The 21,905-nt window shown below is 38.4% G+C and overlaps 1 protein-coding gene across 1 annotated transcript; it reads right to left on the reverse strand.

Annotated features, from left to right (window-relative positions):
* Nucleotides 1-1,309: 1,309 nt before the first annotated feature.
* LOC124120083 lies at nucleotides 1,310-20,541 on the reverse strand. The gene is made up of 8 exons (XM_048403402.1): nucleotides 20,467-20,541; nucleotides 16,571-16,768; nucleotides 16,302-16,432; nucleotides 5,357-5,492; nucleotides 4,925-5,059; nucleotides 4,522-4,713; nucleotides 2,114-2,254; nucleotides 1,310-1,407 (listed from the first exon to the last, which is right to left on the reverse strand). The coding sequence occupies exons 1-8, from the start codon at nucleotides 20,528-20,530 to the stop codon at nucleotides 1,310-1,312; spliced, it is 1,095 nt and encodes a 364-aa protein (XP_048259359.1). The 5' UTR covers nucleotides 20,531-20,541.
* Nucleotides 20,542-21,905: the final 1,364 nt, after the last annotated feature.

Genomic DNA, 21,905 nt, shown 5'->3' on the forward strand with positions numbered 1-21,905 from the left:
AAATTGTACTCTTAGTTTCAGTACATGAACCACTTTTATACATAATGTTTCGATTTCTCCCGTATCATTTGTAGCCTCAGATATCACAGTTATGCACCTTATTTTTATCAGGTTGTAAACAATGAGCACTGGTTGGTGACATCCAGTACTCAGAATCAAACTTACCTTGATCCACACATACATGTATGACATGATTTGTTACATGAAGTAGCCGAGAAGATTACTTTCTTAACACGGTTTTAAGATCACCTGGATACAAACTGTATGAATTGTATGAACAACATGAGGCAGTTTTATTGAGTACATTTTATTTATATAGTTTCATTAAGCTGACTCATTCATTCAATATCAACGCAACCTGGTCATTGTATTACATTATTATCTGTACGCGTTCAGTGTGCATTATATTTTCAGCTCGAGGGGAGAACACAACACAAGCTCTCATAAGACTAGGTTTACATACACACTACGTTCTCTCCCTTCCTGGTAACCATTCACTACTGGGTGAACCGAGGCATATTTCGAACAAAATATCTTGTCTAAGGAGATGCATGTAAGGTTTGTTTCAGTGTACGCCAGGATCGAAGCCCCAGAATCCTCACGAGTCAAGCTGCCGAACACGGACCAATCAATCTAATCTCCACGATCAATGTTGCTGAATTTTGCCTGATTTGTGACCGTGTGCACAACGTAAAGCACGGAACTATGACAACTACCTTCCGCAAGAAGTCCGGCAAATAACAAAGAATGTTAAAAGCATATATATGATATACTCACTGTGCACGTATATGTATGTTCAATAATTCATCTTATATGGCTCATAGTAGATAATTAACATTTGGTGAAAACATTATAAACAAAACCCAAGAGGCAGCAAAATGGCCAACTTTTCTTTAGCATGGGAAAACGTTTGTAGCTGTATACTCCGACGGAAATGTAGATCCCAGGACCAAACATAACCAGGGGTTCGTTCCAAACACAGATCCTTGCGCTAAGATGTTACTTTAACATACACTAACAGCCGTACAGCTGAGTGCCCATATCTTGTATGCCCAGTTGTGATATTGCTGGAATATTGCTAAAAGCGGCGAACAAACATACTCACTCACTCATGTAGAGCTAAGTCGCTTTGTGAACTACTAAGTAATATTGTAAGGATAGAGAGATTAGTAACTGTATTCTACATCGTTTTCATTATGGAAAGCTTAATGACACTGTAATTAGTAATTATGTTGATGGGCGTAGTTTTAAGCAACTTTTAACAATATTAGGAATCGAACCCCGGTATTAAGTTTGACGAGCGAGCGCTTTAGGACAGGGTTATCCTCTGCAGTGACCACTTACCCTTCTGACTGTCAACAGCTGACGGAACGTCTGTGGTGGGATGGGAGGGATCAGTCCTGGAAACTGTTGACAAAGATGACGTTGCTAGTTTAGCCATGATGCAGAGGTGATAAGCAAGTGAAAAAGTCTCGTATAAACATTCAACATTCGGTTCATACAAAATCATTTAACTGAATGCAGTTGCTTGAGCTGTAGTGGTAATAGGAATTCATTTAAGGACATCTGACCATTTATGAAAAGCTATATTTGTAAATGATCATTTAGATATCAAACATATCAGTTTGTACGAAACGGTTCAACGCTGGTATACAGTAGACCGGGCATTTTCTGTGGATACCCTTCAACTAGGGATAATAACCAGGTGGAACCTATCCATTTAAAGTTTAATCATAATGGGCGTGATAACAACACGTGTAGTGTTGACGGAGGGAGAAGGGAGTAAATTAAGGAAGGGGGGGCAAATTATGACCTAAAATCTATCTCGTCGTCCCCTCCCCTCCCCTCCCCCCCCCCCCCCCCCCCCCCCCCCCCAAAAAAAAAAAAAAAAAAAAAGAAGAAAAAAGAATTAACAAAAAACAAAATAAACCAAACAAATGCCCAGGGCCCCGTCCCACAAAGCGATCTTAGCGCTGAGATGATCATAACTCCCGTACTTTAACATAGGCTTACGCCCTACGGTCGCTTTGTGGAACGGGGCCCAGCTCCTTAAGTGAACCCAGTCCTATGTGCCATTATGTTAAACAACATATTCGTCTCGCATGCTATTTACCTTCACAAATAGAAGCAAGGGGAAACCCGCATGGCACCCAGTGTGGCCTCCATGTGTCATGAGCGTTCATCAAAGCTAGGCATGTTGTTATTGGTGAAACAATGAACGGAAAGTATTCATCGTATCCATTGGCCTCTTGTCCTGGAAGAATACAACAAGAAATTGATTGTTCAATGGAACCATCTGTACTAAATATTTCTTATTGTCATGGTTATGGAAAAGGTTGTACTCACTTAAAGGAATTAGTTCAATACACTTGGTTCTTAATATTATTCAGTTGACAAAACAGAGACCCACTTCCGGTGTAAAGGTTTTGTAATGCCACAAAAAGATATGTTGACATGCGTTATTGTTGCATACATTGATGATTAAAATACATTATGTAGTTCAGATTGTATGTTTTTGTGATTGTTGTGTGCGGAACAACCGATTATTTGCTACCCACTGAAACATCGTCAATCCAGACGCAGCGTTAACTACACAAAAATGCGGATTAGCAAGGTTCCCAGTGATCCACGAAAGATGGGGTTCCCGGAATAACGGGATTCGAACTAACGATATTTAACAATATACAGCATATGCAGCACGCATTCTCCCCCAGTTTGTGCTGAACATTGGCATATATTTAAGTCTAGCAATTCACCAGACACTGAATGATTTCTGCCACATATAATATCATACCATTGAGACATACACTGATGCAACGTTCATTGGTCAGTTATTCTTAAATGGGTGAAGTTTACGAATAAGTTATATTGCTTTAAATCTACAAAGTCTTAACTTGATTCATGTAAGTTCCCAGATATAATCTGTGACACTCTTTGTTTCTACGTTTTGCTTTTACACTGTACTCTTTTACCAACAACGCAACTATGCAACAATAATCAGTTATGTTTACTTTACAGAATGAAAACTATGTGAGAATTTAAGTGACCTGACAATACAAGAGGTATGTTTCAACTATTAGTGCAGCTATGAGGTTACCACTTCGTACATGTTACACGTTTCTTGTCTCATGTTGGTTGGTTGGTTTGTTGGGATCGATGACATTGCATCAACCAAGTCAGCTAGCCTGACCACCCGATCCCGTTAGTCGCCTTTTACGACAAGCATAGTCGCCTTTCTTATCTCGTGACGTATACTACTCCAAAAGAGAAAAGCACAGTAAATGATTCAGAGTTGAGTATCAATATCAATAGGTGGTTTCACAATATGCATATTGATGGTCTTCACACATATTGATTTTCATTGACCGCTCGAATACAGAGCGTTTGCACCAGAACGTAAAATATGAAATTTGAAAGAAACAGCATAAATATGAAAGTCCCGTGAATATTATAAAACTTGTCATGCACGTGATACACGCGCACTGTGTCTATTAATGTGCAGTGCCAGAGCAGTGAGCGATGTGATGCGTGGACAAAGTGAGGCTGAACGAAAATATGCCATTGGCTGGCGAATCTCTGTCAGTCGTGGCAAGGCGTTTCACAGAGAACCATAGGGTGACTTTAGCACCCTTACTTAGCACAAGGAACAACGCGTGACCTGCTTCTGGCTGGAAGACCTTCGTCCTGGAAGACTACGGGACCACGACCACTAAGGACAGCTTAATCCGCTTACGTCATGCCAAAATCATCCCGGATGGCCCCGATAGCGATCGAGGATGTTGTTTTCAGCGATGAATCGATAATTGTTCTTCGACGTCCAGATTGCATAGCACGACTATACAGGCTTCGTAATGAACGTTTCGCGCCAAACTGTGTTCAATAGGTGGACAGATATGGGGCTGCTAATGTTATGGTGTGGTCTCATACACTATTGGAACAGTCCTTGTCCCAGGCACCTTATCAGCCGTTCGTTACTGCAACGAGATCATTCGGCCACACGTATTTCACTCATAAAACAACAGAATGTCGTCTGTCAGCATGACAACGCCCGACAACACTCTATTAACAACTGTTTTCTTGGCACAGAACAATATTTCTGCTCTTCTGTGGCCATCCATATCACCAGATCTGAACCCAATTTAACATGCGTGGAACGAACTTGATAGGCGTGTACGACTAGGTTGAACAGAGCCTCGTCGTTGTAAGACGTGTTGTTGGCCTTGCTACACGATTGGAATAACATCCCTAGACAGCTCATGCGGACTCTTGTTGATTCCATTGGTCGGCAAAGTCAGAGTCATTCATTCTAAGGTTGTCATACACAATATTAAGTGCTGTGTCCTTGACCTTTGTAACGCAGGGACGTTACTCATTTCGTAATTTTGAATGAATCCAAAAAACTGTACTCAAAATATGCAGCTTTTTATATAATAAATATAGTTAAATTCAGCTATGCGTTTCATTGTTTGAATAGAATACCATTCAATTGACATTTAACACAAACTATACAAAATAACGTACCATCAACCCATTTCCTTGAGATGTTCGACACAAGCCCTATCCAAAAGTTAGTTTCATTCAGGATATCACTTGCAGTAGAAGTGTTCAGTTTGATCAAATCACTTGTGTGATCAGCTTGCATCCATGACTGCTTGTGGTTTGTATCTGATAGGGAAACACACATGCTCCTAGGACAATGTATCTGGGAAGTATCTGCAAAAGTATGAAGTACAATGTATGACAACGTTTTTTGTAAAATGTGAAAAGTAATCAATTGTCACACAAGAAGATACAGTAAAGCACAATCCGAGGGCTTACGTGTGCTGATATTATTAAAATCATTGAGATGATCTTTTTGAGCTTGTCATACAAGTGACAGAGATATAAGAATGAACGTTCTTTAAAATGAAAAGGTTATACTCACTGTTTGCATAATATGCAAATCTTCGGTTTTTTACTATACAGTTGTTGGAAAAGTCTAGTTGTATTGTTGATCTCCCCTTTTTTCTTCCATAATAGGCACATATCCGATTTCTGGTCGGAATAAACCCAATGTTTCCTACAAATAGGTGACAGGGACATAAAGTTCAGGGGGAACTTACATAAATTAATTATGAATCATCATTGATATAATGAAAATGACGTACTTTGTACGCTATAAGTAAAAGCTTGAATGAGGAGTATAACCTACACTTTGTAACCATTACCATATGCCACTTCAATTGACAAGATAAAATACAGGACAACTGAGAGAAACTGTAGCAACGTATGTCTGTAACTAAAGCAAAACATGTATAGTATAATCTGTTAACAATCCCATCCGATGTTTTATAGGAATGTGGAAGGACGCACATACCAGTACCGCGTGTGTAGACTGACATTCCGGCATGGTTGCCACATTTTTCATCCAGGTTACCCGGACACTGCATCTCACCTGCTGCACTGATATTTGGGACTTCATACGAATTGTCGAGACAATAACAGCTGGTCCCCTATAAATGATCAAACACTTAATGAGTTGTGTACTCCTGTCACAGAAATACTTTATGATAATAATTATTATCTGTTTACTGCATAGTGGTTCTTGTATTGTGTGCTAATAAGAACCATGCCGTCGGGAAACATCAGTAAAAAACAACCGGATGTGAAGAATAATTACTCCAAACTCTTGAGAAACAGACAAGTCACTGACAATATCAAAATGAAAAGCGAAAATAGAATCGGCGATAAATTGTCTCCTTGTCGGACACCCGTAAACGAACTGAAAAAATTCTGTGCAGTTACCATCAACTGATTTGACACATGACTTGACATCTCTATACATGTTACGAAATAAAGAGAGCAATTTGGAACTACAACACAATAAATTTAACTTGTGCCTGCCACAATGCTTGTCTATTCACAAAATCAATCGTTTACGAAAATCAATACGAGCAGATTATAACTTAAAACTTTACACAATGCTATATTTATAAGACCGTGTTACACGAAAATAGAATCTGTGGTACTGTTTTTTTCTTCTAAAACCAGACTGCTCTTCGACAAGGACCGAACAGTTCTCACACCACTCTATAAGCCCAGCTGCTAAATAATTCACGAGAGAAGAATAATTCCTCTAAAATTATCGACGATAGTCTTACTACCTTTAAGGTGAAAATGGACAATAACACCCTTTGTCCAATCAGTTAGATCATGTCCTGTTTTAATATAATATAAATAATACAATACATAATATAATACAAATAATAGAAAACAGGTGGAGAGGTAGCCTCGGGACAGAACACCCAAGAGGCTTGGAAAGGAAGACGTCCTTCCCAGCTAGTGCAAACTGCTTGTGTTGAGACTGAAGTTGCCATGATGTCACAGTTCGTAATGGAGTCATAAATAGAGTCAGTTACAGTAATGTTTGAAAAAGGATCGCTAATGATGTACGAAACCAACCTGACTGTGTATATTTATGTATTAATTTTAATTCCTCTATGGGAATGAACACAAGAGAAGATATAGTTTTATTGATAACAATATTAATGCTGGTCATCAAAACTTCAAATAAGCCAGTTTGTTTTACTTCCTTGCGTGGATGGCATACAATTCACAAACTTAAGGTTTGAATACAAATAACAGACTAGGATACAAATAAGAGTTCACATCTCAATATGTTCATATCATATGTACATCAGGATGCTTCCTGTCAACAATGGTTTGAAATGTTACAGTACACATCTGATGTTTCAAAAACATTGCATCTTCATCAAATATCCCCGTGTCAGTTCGAACCCTCTATTTCCTCACCATTGGTAGATCGATATTTGTGTAACGTATATAAGGTGGGTGAGGAAAACTGAAACCTCAATGACACCGAATCCCACACTGGAGTGACACAGAGCAGGGACAGGAATGAATATAGTCAACCGAATAATGCCGAATATCTTTTTATAAAAGCGCTACGTTCTCAGATGTGAACTACAAGATCATATCGTGACACATGAATCGTTAAAAAGGTTAAATGTATTAAATGTAAGAACAAAATGTTCACGAAAGATTTCATTCTCCGAGATGCCAAGTATAAAGTGTGATAGATGATAGTTTTTACACTGAAGGCTTAGACACAAACCATATGTATGTAGCCAAGCTATGATGTAGATTACATAACCACATTCAACATCTTGAACTCCACATGTACAACATTACAGAAATGAAACACCGAAACATTAAGAGGACTATAACGTACAGTAAGTGATTAGGTTTACTTACATATGTTGACACTAGTTGCATATACACAGTGCATGTAGCAGACAAGCAGCCTCGCGGTCCACATGTCTCCGGACTGTGTGTCATGCATCTACTCGTGGTGGTGAACCCAACAGGGAAGTAGAACGCAGATTCGGAAAACAGAGCGGAAAACCTACTGTATCCCAGATCCTGTTGATGTATGTTTTGTACTATCTGTTGGTCTGTTCAAATGGGGGCGGACGGGTAACCTAGTGGTTAAAGCGTTCGCTCGTCACGCCGGAGACCGGGTTCGATTCCTGACATGGGTACAATATGTGAAGCCCATTTCTGGTTTCCCCCGCCGTGATATGGATGGAATATTGCTAAAAGCGGCGTAAAACCATACTCACTCACTAACTGTTCAACAGAGTCGCTGAAGCAGGAGGAAACTGAGTTTTCACTATCACCCCAATATTTCATGATTTGCAATAGAGGAAAAGACATCCCCTTCATTTGCCGTTTTGGTATGTGACACATGTGCATCTATGTATATTATAACGCGGAGAACTCTTTTATTTATTTGGAGGAAATCGTAACATTTAGGAGATAAACAAACTGTGTTTTCAATGTAGAGCTAGGTTACCTGTAGATTTAACCCCGCTAAATTGAATTTGGAACCGAACGCGCAGCAAAATGAAACAATCTACCAGGTCATGAAATTCCCTGAAATGGAGGTTTGCAAGAAACACAATCAACATACATCCTTTTGCCAAGTGTGAGAAGGAAATCCTCAACAGTCGAAGATGTCCCGCAACTGCGACGCGGTTTATGCAATGTGATTCAACCTAATTAGGTTAAAAATCGACTTTATATATCTAAAATATTTTTTACACTAAAACTGTTTTTATCACTCGTACTGGAATATTCATTCATGGACTAAATAATTTTATATTGTTTCACGTAACATTTTGTATGGAATGATCGTCAAGCTACCATCTGCTATCGACTAGCCGTTAGGCAAAAGTCATTATCGGTGTTTACTGTGATCTGTTGTTCGTGTTTTGAAAGTGTAAGTGGAAAACACGCGATTTTGTGGTCAGAAATGATACAATAGACCCTTACTGTCGAACAGTTTTCGTCTTTTGGCCCCCATTTTACTTGTCGTAAGCTCCTGAGAGAGGCCCGCCTTTTTTGTTGTAACTGAGAGCTAAAACAGCCTCGAGAATAGACTTAGCTAAGATATTTTTCACTACGAATCTTTTACGCCAATGTTAGCGATAAGACAGCTTCGTCAATAGGCTGCCTTGATAATACTGATCATGTCTAACATAAGCGTATCGTAGAACCCATGGGGCAATCTTGATACGATTGGTCCTCATGCAACTCGTGCTTGCTGTAAGATCGGGTGTGATCGTGTGTGATTGAGTGTGAATGAGTGATTGCGTGTCATCGTACCCAACGGCGTTGGACGTTGCTTATGCTATCAATCGCTAGTTTGTCTGGCCCAGATTAGATTATTTACAGGTTTACGCCCTGGCATGAATATGGAAAATACTTCATTCCGATTGATCAATCAGATGTATCAAATCACCTTTACCACCTCTGATTGAAACAGCAGAATTCGACGGCCGCACCACCGCTCAAGCCAATATGTATATAAAAGTACTTCTTTATCGTGATTGTTGGTAGGCATTTTTAAATTGTAACATTTACAATAATAGCTCATCAAATGCAGATAACTGTAAGCACAATATTCAAAGTATGTGTGGCAATACATTTTGGGAAGAAAAAACGATAGATGATAGTTACGTGAAACATAATTTTATTTACCATAATTATAAGAAATATCTGCTAAGAGCAGAGTCCATCGTACGATTCCAACTATAGCATACGCCTTTGTAATGAATCACTATAAAAAGTGATGATGCCAGGTGTTCTGAACAAAGGTGAGAGTATCCTGCTCCACCGGTGGCATCCGAAACAATCACATGCGAAGGCAAATCGAGTCTTCCCCTAAACAAACGTATGGTACATCACACGGGAACACACGGTCAAAGTTGGTAATAGCATCGGACATCATGTTCTTTACGTGTTCACCATAAAACGTTTTAAAAGTTTTACTAAGGCTTTGCATGCTATACGTTTTACGACACTTTTTGGACACTCTTTAAAGTCTTCGTAAAAAGAGCATGCTCGAAATTGATTGTATCTAAAAAAAATGTGAAATGTAGACATCAAAGACTCAAACTTCTCGAATATTACTTCGCAAAAAGGGAAAGACAAACTACGTTCAATTTCTCAAGTCATTTAAATAGTGCATACAATTAAAATGCTTAAATAGTACTAAGAAAGTTCCTAACCAAAACATAGAAAAATGATAATTCTTTTCTAAATTTTCTGTAAATGACAAAGACCCGTTTTTGGTGCTAAATGAAAATAGTGACAAAATAATGCGTATCCAGTTATCATGTGCGAATATGGTAAATATGAACATTCAGTAGAAACACGCTGTTCTGTCTGTAGGCGTAACAAGAAACGTGCATTGGTAAACATATATAATCTGCAAAAACAAGAAACGCAAAAGTAGTAAAATCGTAAATATCTGACAGAGTGATGACGATATCCGTACAAAACTAATTGGTCATTTCTGCATTGATTGGGATTTTTTTGTATGGAAAATTGATTTACTGCAGAAATCTGGTGAAAACATGGAAAAATCGCAAAAACACAACCATATGAGAGCACGTGCAACATCACGTGTTGTGCAATAAAAAAGTTGGGATTCTCATGTGCATGCCATCACAATCTTACGGCAAGCGAAAACAGGCCATGACTGACAGAAGCCCAACGCAACAACGACATCGGCCGAATCATCGTTGGCCGTAGCCAGGTTTTTCTATGTTGCACTAAGAACCATTACAAGACTGTAGACCCGTTATCAGACGCACGGGACAACATATAAATTTATACTAAACTATTTTTACAATATAGAAAAAGATATGTGGGGATTATAACGTGATTTTATCACACTGATTTACGAAACGAATGGCAGGATTCTTTGTATTTGCAAGCCATCACTTCTAAACTGACGTGAATCAGAAAACATTACACTTGAAAATTTAATTTCACCTAAACATTGCAAACGTTACCAAAACGTTACCAGGTGTTATTTCTGCACATGGTATCTGTGAACCAGCTCAAACTGATCATAACAATGCCTGCTTTCAATCTGCCCATCAAACATTGAGAAATACATCTTTTTCCCGGCAGTTTTATTGGAAGCCACTTCTTGAAGTTAACAGCGTCAACATGACGTCAATCTGTACGTTGTCCACGCTGTCAACCATTGTTTTTGCCTGGCCTAAACTTGACTATTTATGGCCAGTCGTAATAAAATTTTAATAATGTTGACCGTGACGTTAACACAGCAAACAAACAACTAAATGAATTTCATCACATGGAAGATTTGGGTACACTCTTTTTAATTCAAAAAATCAGTATGTCCTTCGATGACAACGCCATTCAGATGACTTCATAAAGAGGTCTTAGGTGTAAACATCAGGATAATACATTTCTCTTCAATTTATAACATAAAATGACATCTAGAATGAAATGAAGTTAATTTTCTACACACATGTACATTCAGATTCCCAAAATTCGTAATTGTTTTCAGTGTCGTGTATCGTTTTATAATTGCCAGTGTCATCTGTGACCCAAGACGCACTTCCTGCACTGTACATTATCGAGGGTAGATAGCACAAGTATATTCGATTATTACTACATCTCAATACACCTACACATATTTCATATTTCATGACTTACAATGAAAAGATACAGGGAAATTGAAAGAACTCTTCGTGGGCGTGGTCAACACTGCAGTCAGCTTAAACTACTTCACGTTCAGTTGTAGTTTTGTGTATCTGACTCCTAGGTAGAAGACATATTTTTTTAAGTTGTAATAAGCATTAGTGTGAAATCTAAATCTAAATCTATATATATATAAGAGATATAGCTGAACATTTACCTCAGGGGCTTGTATCCTGTCCTCAACACTGACAAAATTGTCATGCTACTCATTTAAAGGTATGAATTTGGCGAAAACATATGTTTGTTAATGGATGCACTAGTGTGGAATGTGGTTATTTCAATGTTTGTCCGATATGTGCGTGTAACATATCATTTTCACACAGGAATGTACAGCATTGCTATATCAATAGCAGTAGAGATAGCTAAAGATAAAATGGGTATGGATATGGGTAAACCATCCTGTTACAGTGATACATGTAGAAATTGTCTAATTTATCAAACTTGTTGTTTCAAAGATTTAAATAAGCATCACAAGCCCCGACATTAATACAAAAATTAACAAATTACATGTCCGGAATGGTATCTGACAAACGAATTCATTCTTCAGATTCTGGTTTCTTTTCGCTATTTAAAGAAGTGCTGCTAGGAACCTCACCTTTGCAGAAGAAATACAAGAGTGACGACTATCAGGCGAAAACCACATAGCCTGCAGCCAGCCCTATGATTACACCTGGACAAAAAGGAAATGTTAGATGTCAAAAACTAAATAAATATGTTGAACGCACATACTAGTTTACCCAAGAAATATTGGGCATGTCCAGTAAGTATGTATACTATATTGAAGTAAACGATCACTATGGAATGCACACCGAAAACTGCTACAACTATTAAAGTACACAATATATAATGATATGTCATGCAATCTTGACAAGGGGCCTGTTCCAATCAGAGCTGAGATGATTAAACACTAACAATAGTTGTAGAGCTGAGTGCCCATATCTGGTTTCCCCGCCTGATAAAACTGGAATATTGCTACAATCTGCGCAAACTCATACTCACTCACTAACGTTAAGCTAAGTCGCTTTGTGGAATATTGAGTACTACTGCATACAAACAATTTTCAATGAAACTGAATTCTTTATCACTTTCATTATGGACTGTTGATAATACTGTTATGGGGAATTGTGATGATAGATGTGGTTTTACACCACTTAACAACAATATTCAAACATTAGGAATCGAACACTGGTCTTCAGCGTGGCGAGCGAGCGCTATTATGACAGGGTAACCCCCTGCAGTGACCACTTACCCTTCTGACTATCAGTTGATGGACCGTCTGTGGTGGGATGAGAGGGATGAACAGTGGAAACTGTTGACAAAGATGGCGTTGCTATTTCAGCTATGATGGGGCAGGTGATATGACAAGTGTAATAGTCCCGTATAAACATCCAAAATTTGGTACATACAAAATGTTTAGGCTGAATGCAATAATTTGATTAGGTGTGTGGTAATGGGAAAATGAATCAGGATATCTGACAATATAACCAAATCTATATTTTTGAATGAATACGACTATGAATGAGAAGGGGGTTGGGTTGCTAAATGAAAAAGAGGGTACCAGTAACAAGATCTGAAGAAAGAAAAGTATTCATACGCCATTTTCTTTTCAAAGCTAGGCATGTTGATGTTGATGATTCAACGAACGGAAAAAATGGATTAAAGAGAATCCACTCCTACTTACCATTGTGTACAACTACATTTGTATCTCTCATGCTAATTACCTTCACAGATAGACGCAAGGCGAAAACTGCATGACACCCAGTACCGCTTCCATTTGCCATGGTTGTTTTTCAAAGCTAGGCATTGGCGTCTTGTTCTGAAAACATACAATAATCCACAGTCTGTACAATCCAACCAGCATTCATATTTACATAGTTATGTAAATTGTTGTACAAACTTACGTAAACAGATGAATATACTTGGTTCTATGCTGTTGCTGTCTAGATATTTGTTGTCATCAACTGCTATTTATTCAAACAAATCAAATACCCATTTCTTGCTGTAGACTTTTTTGTAATGTCATTTAAGAGGAATATCTTAACATTCATAATTGGAGCACAGAGTAATCATCGAATTGCATGAAATTGTTCAGACGTGTATGATTATTATAGTTATGTAACAATCAACTGCAGCATTTCCAGTGAAGTCGTCCTTGTTAGCAAATCTCGCAGTGATCGCCCGATTGGTGGGGTTTCCATATTTTACTTTATTCTGAATATATAGTCACCATTTTATACCGTTTTGTACAGGCATATTTTTAAAGTCTAACAATTTACCAAATGCTGAAATGATTTCTGCATATTTGATATTATATCATTAAGTTAGCCATTCGTTAGTGTCACTTTCAATTAAAGTTACACATGAATGGGCAACGTTTACGAAAACTTTTAATGATACAAGTGTCTATAGAAATGCAGGGTCCAAGAAGCAGCGAACGTTGGAAGTCATGCCTACACTTACTGAAGCTGCGCGAAAAAAATTATCATTTAGAGGTAGTCCACGGGTGACCATGACCACCAATGAATGCTTCATGCGCTAACCTCACCTGTGTAGCCACCTCTTAACGCCCCCTGTATCACTTCTGTAGTCCAAGGTTTTCGCAGAATTTCCGAGCACACCGTCAGGAATCGTTTGGTTAAGGGGGTGGGGGTAGGGGTGTCGGTATTAGCAGGTATTAGAGCCCTAAGTACAGTACGTGGCCTTGTTCTGTCACCACATTCAACTTCGTCTTTAATGGTGCCAAAATCATAATGGATGGCCTCAACAGTTATTAATCAATATTTCTCCTACGACTTCCAGATGGCATAACACGGGTATACAAGCGACATTGATGAACGTTTGGCGCCAAACTGTTTTCAGATTTGGAGGTGGCAAATTTAATGTGTTGTGTTCTCGCACTGTAAGAACAGACCTTGTGTACGTCACAGGCATATTTACAGCCGTTCGTAACTGCAGCGAGATCCTTTGGCCAAACTCGTACTTCATTCCATTCCTGAACCAACGTGACGTCATTGTCAACACAACACGTATTTCCATTCACGGACGATTTCCGAGCAAACAACAATATTCTAGTTCTTCAGTGCTCATCCAGATCAACAGATCTGAACCAAATTGAATATGTATTGGATGAATCTGATAGGCGTGTTTCACGACGTAACATACATTGCAGGACTTGTTGTAGGCCTTGCAACTAGAGTGAAATAACATCCCCAGATAGTTCTTGGAGATTCTTGTTAATTCCATCGCTCGGCAGTGTCAGGCTATCATTAATTCCAGTGGTGGTCATACACAATATGGAAGTGCTCCGTCTTTGACCTTGCTCATTTCGTAATGTAACTGAATTCTTAAAACACTGAGAATAAAGACGTTGTTATATGTTTGTAACCAACTGAAAAGCTCTTTACATATAAATGTCATTGAATTCAGCCATTGCGGTTTATTCTATTAATACTATACAACTTAAACTGACAGGTAAGCACAAAAATAATGAAACGTACCATCAACCCATTTCCTTGAGACTTTCAATACAAGCCCAATCCAAAAGTTATAAGATCCTGGAATATTCTGGATCTCTTTTGCAGTTGAATCGTTGAGTCTGATCAGATCATTTGAGTAATGAGCATGTGTCCATATCTGTTTCTGGCTTTTCGCTGATGGGGACACGCACACGCTCCCACTGCAGTTTGCCTGGGGAGTATCTACAAACATATGAAATACAATGTCCGGTAACGTCTTTTTAGTTTACAATTAGAAAGAAGCCGATGGTAACACAAGATAACGGAGTGACAAAATACATGGGTTTGTATGAGTGCTCCTATCATGAAAATCGTTGTGATGATATGCTTTTATGATAGTCCATGACAATACAAGATATGTATGCTTAGCATGATTATTGTGTTGTGGACTTCATGAAGGAAATTTCACTACATTTAGATATGTCAACGCTTGAAATGCATTCTGAAACCAGCATATGCTGCTTTTTAGCATTTTAGATCATTTACTTTTAAAAAGCGATATGTTTTCTGCAATCTGCATGCGCATGACAATTACGAGCTTCGGTTGACATTAGCGTTTCAGTTTAGTTGATTCTGGGGATTAAAATTTACATTTGTTAAATTCGCATTGGCCATGTGTGTCACTGGGTAAATCATTTCAGACTGCAGGAAACGCCGATTACGTAACAGAGTGATGTGAGATAACATAGGTCATACTTACTGTGGGAATAATATGCAAATCTTCGCACAAGGAGTATACAAGCGAGGTGATATTCAAATGTTATTGAAATTGTATGTGTCTTCAGGGCAACGGCACATCGCCAAGCTCCGACGGTATAAATCCAACGTTTCCTATAAAGAGGTGAAAGTGACATAAAGTCACACAAACATACACATGTTATTTATGACACAGCGTGATAATTTACATACAATTATCACGTACATTACTTGTAAAACCTTGAATGAGATGAATTGTTCAGTTTATGACAATTATCATATGGCTATTATGGTCACAACGTAGAGCAACCTGAAGTGAAACTTCAAGATAACAGCGTGATCTTGATGATTAGATTGTCACAATATCAACGTGAACTTTGAAGATACCACAAGATGATATGTTGCCTGTGAGTATAATCTTTTAACCATACTATCCGATATTTTATATAGTATAAGTGTAGGGACGCACATACCAGTACCACGTGTATAGACTGACATCCCAGCCGCGTCGCCACACATTTCATCTGGGTTGCCGGGACACTGCATTCCTCTTGCACTCGTATTTGTAACGTTGTACGAATGTCCGAGACAATAACACTTTACTCCCTACAAAACCCAAACACATAATGACTTTGTGTATTCGTGACTTTGTGTATTCGTGTATTCATTTCTGGTGTCCCCTGCTGTGATATTGCTTGAATATTGCTAAAAGTGGCGTAAAAACATACTCACTCACTGATTCACTCACTAACTCAAGAATGCCATTGAAACATATTATAACTTGTTACGTCTGTCATAAAAAAACCCATTGATATCAATATGTAGAGGATCTTTTATTATCCAGGTGTACATGTACAACATCCATTACATTAACAAATAGTACCCCTCCCTCTCGTGTTTCCTTCATGTGTCGTGTGTGGGTTTTCAAAACAGAAGAAAATGTACCAACGTGATCCTATTCTATATACCACTTTGGGATCAATTGTATTTGTGACAAAAAAAACCTCTTACGCTCAGGCCCACTGTACGGTTGGTTTTACAATGAAGTTGACACTCGTAAACAGAGTTACTGGACACATTGTTTGGGCTCGTTGTGGGTGATGCACTGTACCCATCATAGTTGTAGAGAGGGGTACCATCTTCTGTAATATCATATATTAGAGGCTTCAGTAACATACTAACTTCAAGTACAATTAATGCATAGACAACGCCACATTGATACATATATAGTATCTATTTAGCTTTGGGAACTACATGTACTTTTACTTTTGTAGACTCACCTGTCCATATCCATGTTGAATACCTCATGGCTCCTACCCAATAGCTTTTGTTACTGTGTAGAGAGTTTTCCACGACTGGAGGGAGAAACTCTGTATCAGAAATATACAGATCTCTCTTCGGCGCCATCTTACAGTTTTCCCGAGCATCCCACCAGTTGTTTTCCTGCTCGTTTATGAAGATGTGTTTTGTCTCCGTGGCTTCAAATGATTAATTAACATATTTTAAAATTATATCCACTGTTGGTATATACATATGCGACATAGTCAAGACATCTGCTTTCAGATATATAAGTATATATATTACTCCAAGTTTGCTAATGATCACCACTTTAAAAGGTAATACGTCAAATTGCGTGCATCTGTTGAAATAACCAAAGGCAATATTGCGTGAAGACAAGTTTAATGAATCAAAGTCCGTCGTTATTTGCCACACAATGTCAGCAAACAAGGTGTGACCGATAATCAGTCAGATCACCTGTCAAAAAGAGAATATCTCACCAAAACTGAAACGTCCAAAAATCACGAAAACAAATTCATTGTCCCCCAAAAACAACGCTAAGTCGCGCATATGAGATCTACGTGGTGCGGTCACAGCTTATCGCTGTCATCTCTTGCTCCCAATATACAAACATGCTCAGGATATAGTCGGAATCGTACAATCGACTCTGCTTTTGGCAGAAATTTCTTATGAATATGGAAAGAGTTTTGTCGCTAATATTTGCCACAGAGCCGGTTTCGGCAGATTACAGGCGCGTGGTAAGAAATGCCCCGGCCTAATTAATATCCACTTGGATATGCTAATCACGAACCTTCTGTGAAAAAGGAAAATTCATTCTACTGTCAGGTAAATCATCGTCTAATTTGAGAAGATGTTCTTATTTTAACTTGAAAAGCCATGTTTGATTGTTTGTTTTCATTCTGCCGATGTGTAGATCTTTGTTTCAAAATGTTTGTAAGCATGGTATCATCACTATTTGATTGTGATTCACAAACACATGCCTATGAGATAGTCGGAGTCGTACAAAGGATTACTATAAGCGCTACTTAATATTATGGGAAATCAATGGTTTTGTCTCTTTTATAACAAACAGATAGGGGATATTGTCACAGAAGAACGTTCATCAAGCCGAACACAAAGAAGGCACAGCATGACATTGGTGTAAATTATCTATTTGAGATGACGCAAAGTCAGAAAATGTGTAAAATAGCTTGATAGCGTTAGGTGTAACGCTTTGTAGTGATTACAGTCTGTTGTCATATGTTGCACATTTACCTCAATTTACAATACCGGACGCAAGTCAAACAATCATATTAAACAACCATAAGGTTTTTTTCCCTCTAAACAGGATGTAGACATGCTCCTAAAACTGCCAATCATTGATATCTTTTGATCGGATATACGACGCTATATATTTAATCTGGTGTATCTATACATTTGTTGTAACTGTCTATTATTATAGAAACACGTTTAACAGCTTTTACTTTGTACATGATATGTTGCATTCCATTGAACGTGATCAAAATACGTTTGCACAATACAATACTTATCACGCATGGACCAAATATAACATTCGATCGACTGGTGTTTCATTACTAAATCAGACAAAAACGCACATCTAGAAAAAGTATATCGAATTATGTTAGGAGCCCATTAACTCTATGCACAAATATCAGTCAGTTGTTTCAGTTGATTACAGTATGTTGTCATATGTTGCACATTTATCTCAATTCACAGTAGTGAGTGAGATGCGTTTAACGCCACTTTTAACAATATTAAAGTCATATCGCGGCGTGTCAGCTTAATGTGGGAGGAAAGCCCGAAGTGATGCAGGTCTCAGACGTTTATCAACTTCGATTAAACCGAAGCACGGATATGGTTCTGACAAAGCTAGAAGCATCGTCGGGGCGAACCGGGATTCGAACCCACAATCATAGGTTTCTGGCGTACCCAAGGGACGGAACTCTGCACAGCGAAACGTTTAGACGACTGGGCCACCCATGCCCCTCAATTCAAAATACCGGGCACAAATCAACAAATCAAACAATAATATTAAACAAGCATAAGGGGTATTTATGTCCAAACAGGATGTAGACATGCACATAAAAATGCCAATCAATGATATCTTTTGAATTGATACATGACGCTATATACTGAATTTGGTGTACATGTACATTTTTTTGTAACTGTCTATTATTATAGAAACACATTTTAACTGCTTTTACTTTGTACATTATTTGTTTTATGTCCATTGAAGCTGATCAAAATCTTGCTAGGAACCCATTAATTCGTTTCAAATATATCAAATGAAGTTATTTCATTATTTGATTTATTTTAAAAAAAAAGTTATTGGAGCACAATCCTTTGAGTACAATCCTTTAGCACTAACCAGGTTCCTTGTATTGTTTGTATGGTAACATTTTCTGATATATTGGAGATAGAGCTTAGCTAATTTTACTGGATGTTACCTGATTCGACATCAATATGTCATTCTGTGCTGACGTCAGTACATCTACGATGGCTGGTCAATACGTTCTAAGCCTGACTAACTTTCAACTATGGGTCATTAAAAAAGTGAACTAGTCAATGTACTACATTGTTGGAGTAGTTCATTGCAAGAGTGTTTGGTCTGTTGAGGCCTGTAGTATATTAGTGACAGCCCGAAATGGAAAAGAACGAGTACCGAGCAGTCATCGAGGTATTGACTTTAGAGAAAAATACTTCCCCAAACATTCATGACCGCATGTCACAAGTGAATGGGTATAAGAGCCAAAGCTATTCAACTTTTAAAGCAGCTATTAGGACACTATTTGACAGCTATGTATAAGGCTTGATGAACAAGTCTTGATGATGACTCTTGGTCTGGACCTCCCTCAACTTCCATCCATGAAGATTCAATCTAGCGATAGAAACACTATAATGTCACGTAGACGTATTACCATTGATGAACTCGGGGAAGACACAGGTCTAAGCCATGGATTGAATGATACTATTATTCATAAATATTTACAGATGAATAAGATATCTGCTCGTTGGGTGACAAAGTTTCTAAATTCTGATCTTAAGAAAAAAGAACTGGCATTGCCAGAGACATCTTAGAGATAAGTGAGGATGATTTCATCAAATTAAGAAAGAGATAAGTAACGGGTGATGAAACATGGGTCTACCAGTTTGATCCCTAGTCAAAACGTCAATCCATGGTTCCACTTCTCCGGCCTACTATGCTGATTTGCTTCATCGCTTGAGAGATTCTATCAAATAAAAACAGCGAGGAAAGGGGTTCTACTACTTCATAACAATGCCTCTTCTCACACCTCTCGACATGTAAAGGCTGCTGTGCGACAATGTGGGTTCGAAGAGCTTCCTCACCCCCAATATTTCTTATATGAGATATCAATATAACGTACAGCCTCTTTAAGGATGTAAGCAAAAAGTACACGCTTTAATCATATCTTCCCGTATTTAAATAATGATGACTCCCCGAATAGAATCAGACCGCGGCAATGTCGGACAAGTCCATTTCATGCACATGAGGGTTATATTGGTCTTTCGAAAATATTCTCACAATTGTTGCGTCGATTACTGTAATTTTGCTCCTAATACCGATTGATATATCTATCTCACTTTTGGATGTTATCGTTCGGTCAATGCGTTTATCTGCGTTGCCCTGTTACATCTATGGGGAACACCTCACTAGACACTTCCCTCTAAAAAATAACGTTGTCCTATATACTGACGTCATAAAATATGTTTGAATCTCCAGAAATGACGTCCTGATAGAACAATATGCTTCGTTCTTCATTGTTCTTTGCGAATATTCATTATTCATCAATATCTCATATTTCATTTAGACATTAAAATGACTTTAAAGGACATCATTTGAAAAACGTTTACTTACATATGTTGACACTAGTTGCATATACACAGTGCAGGCAACAGACAAGCAGCCTCGCCGTCCACATATCTCCGGCCTGTGTGCATATACCTCTACTCGCTGTGGTTTACCCAACAGGGAAGAAGAACGCTCACAACGGTTCGAAAGAAGTGATTATTGTAACGCATAATCTGTGAAAGACTTTTTTTTTCGATGAATTGCAATATCATAGTATCGAATTTTCCTAATGCGATTACATATACCATGAGCTAAATATAGAATACTAAACGAGCTCCCGTGTAATACCAATTTTATGAAACGAGTGAATAGTTGTGGTATCTGACGAGCGAAAGCGAGTCAGATACCGCAACTATTCACGAGTTTCATAAACTTTGTTTTACACGAGAGCGAGTTTAGTATTTTATTTATTACTTGCCATTTATAGCGTTTTTTTAGAATTATGCTGTTGAATGTGAATATGCTGACACCTACATGACCCACGGCATAATCCAATTGAGTTCAACATAATAATACTTCAAACACGTCAAAAGTTGAAACATAATTATGAATTTAATACCATTCAGGCGTCCGTTCCACAAAACTATCGTAGCCCTAAGGTTATCGCAACTCACGTACTTTAACTTAGACCAACGACTGTCGTTGCGCTACAGTACGATCGCCTTGTGGAACGGGGCCTTGCACCTCAAAGTTTACAATCACGTCACAGTACCCGATGACGTAAGTTGTGGAATTTTGTTGCAAGATCCAACGGCGAAACAATGCCATGTGACGTCAGCCTAGCAACAAGTTTGCTGGGGTTATCGAGTGTGGATAAGCTCCTCTCAGTGATCTATCATCTCCACCCGCAATGTCGCTCAATAAGCCAAGGGATGTCGAGAGCTTTCAATATTTGTTCGTAAAACGTGTTCCGAGAGTACATAAGCACGCGTTTTGGTATTACACAATGTGTAATACAGCTGTATGTTTATTAAACGGGTGATCTCTTCACGGGCAAGTAATACATTTAGTTACGAGGGTTGATTGATAAGATCTGAGCCTCACGAAGAATTGATTAAGATGGAAATCTTTCGTTGAGGACATTACATTATATAGAGGTATATACACAGTACTTGGGTCATTTGAACACATTGTTTCGCTGTGACAAGCCAGTAAAATACGCAGGGGTCTGCGACCTTTACAAAAGTGGATAAACTTTAGGAACGTGGAGTGATCAAGAACTTGCAATCTTCTGTTTGGACTCAGACCGGTCGTAGTGAAACAAGGGTTTCATCCATACTCATAAATCGTTAAACAAAAATCGTTCTGCGTCAGCTTCACACAGAGCTAGATTATCACGGGAGACGTTCCTGGTGCGTTTTTCTGATCAGATGTCATTGCTAGATTTTCTGTGAAGTAATCTGTCCTCGGGAAAGAAATACGACGCTGCCCACTTAGACTTATTC

Source organism: Haliotis rufescens, unplaced genomic scaffold, assembly GCF_023055435.1.
Source record: "Haliotis rufescens isolate VD_foot unplaced genomic scaffold, xgHalRufe1.0.p SCAF_3, whole genome shotgun sequence".
NCBI lineage: Eukaryota > Metazoa > Mollusca > Gastropoda > Lepetellida > Haliotidae > Haliotis > Haliotis rufescens.

Excerpts from the sequence above, each read along its gene's own strand:
- LOC124120083 (XM_048403402.1), bottom strand. The coding sequence starts at position 20,530 with ATGTGGACGGCGAGGCTGCTTGTCTGTTGCCTGCACTGTGTATATGCA. Across the intron at positions 16,769-20,466 it reads TGCAACTAGTGTCAACATAT|CCACGGAGACAAAACACATC; the intron begins GTAAGTAAACGT and ends AATCATTTGAAG. Across the intron at positions 1,408-2,113 it reads CCTTGCTTCTATTTGTGAAG|TTTCCAGGACTGATCCCTCC; the intron begins GTAAATAGCATG and ends CTTTGTCAACAG.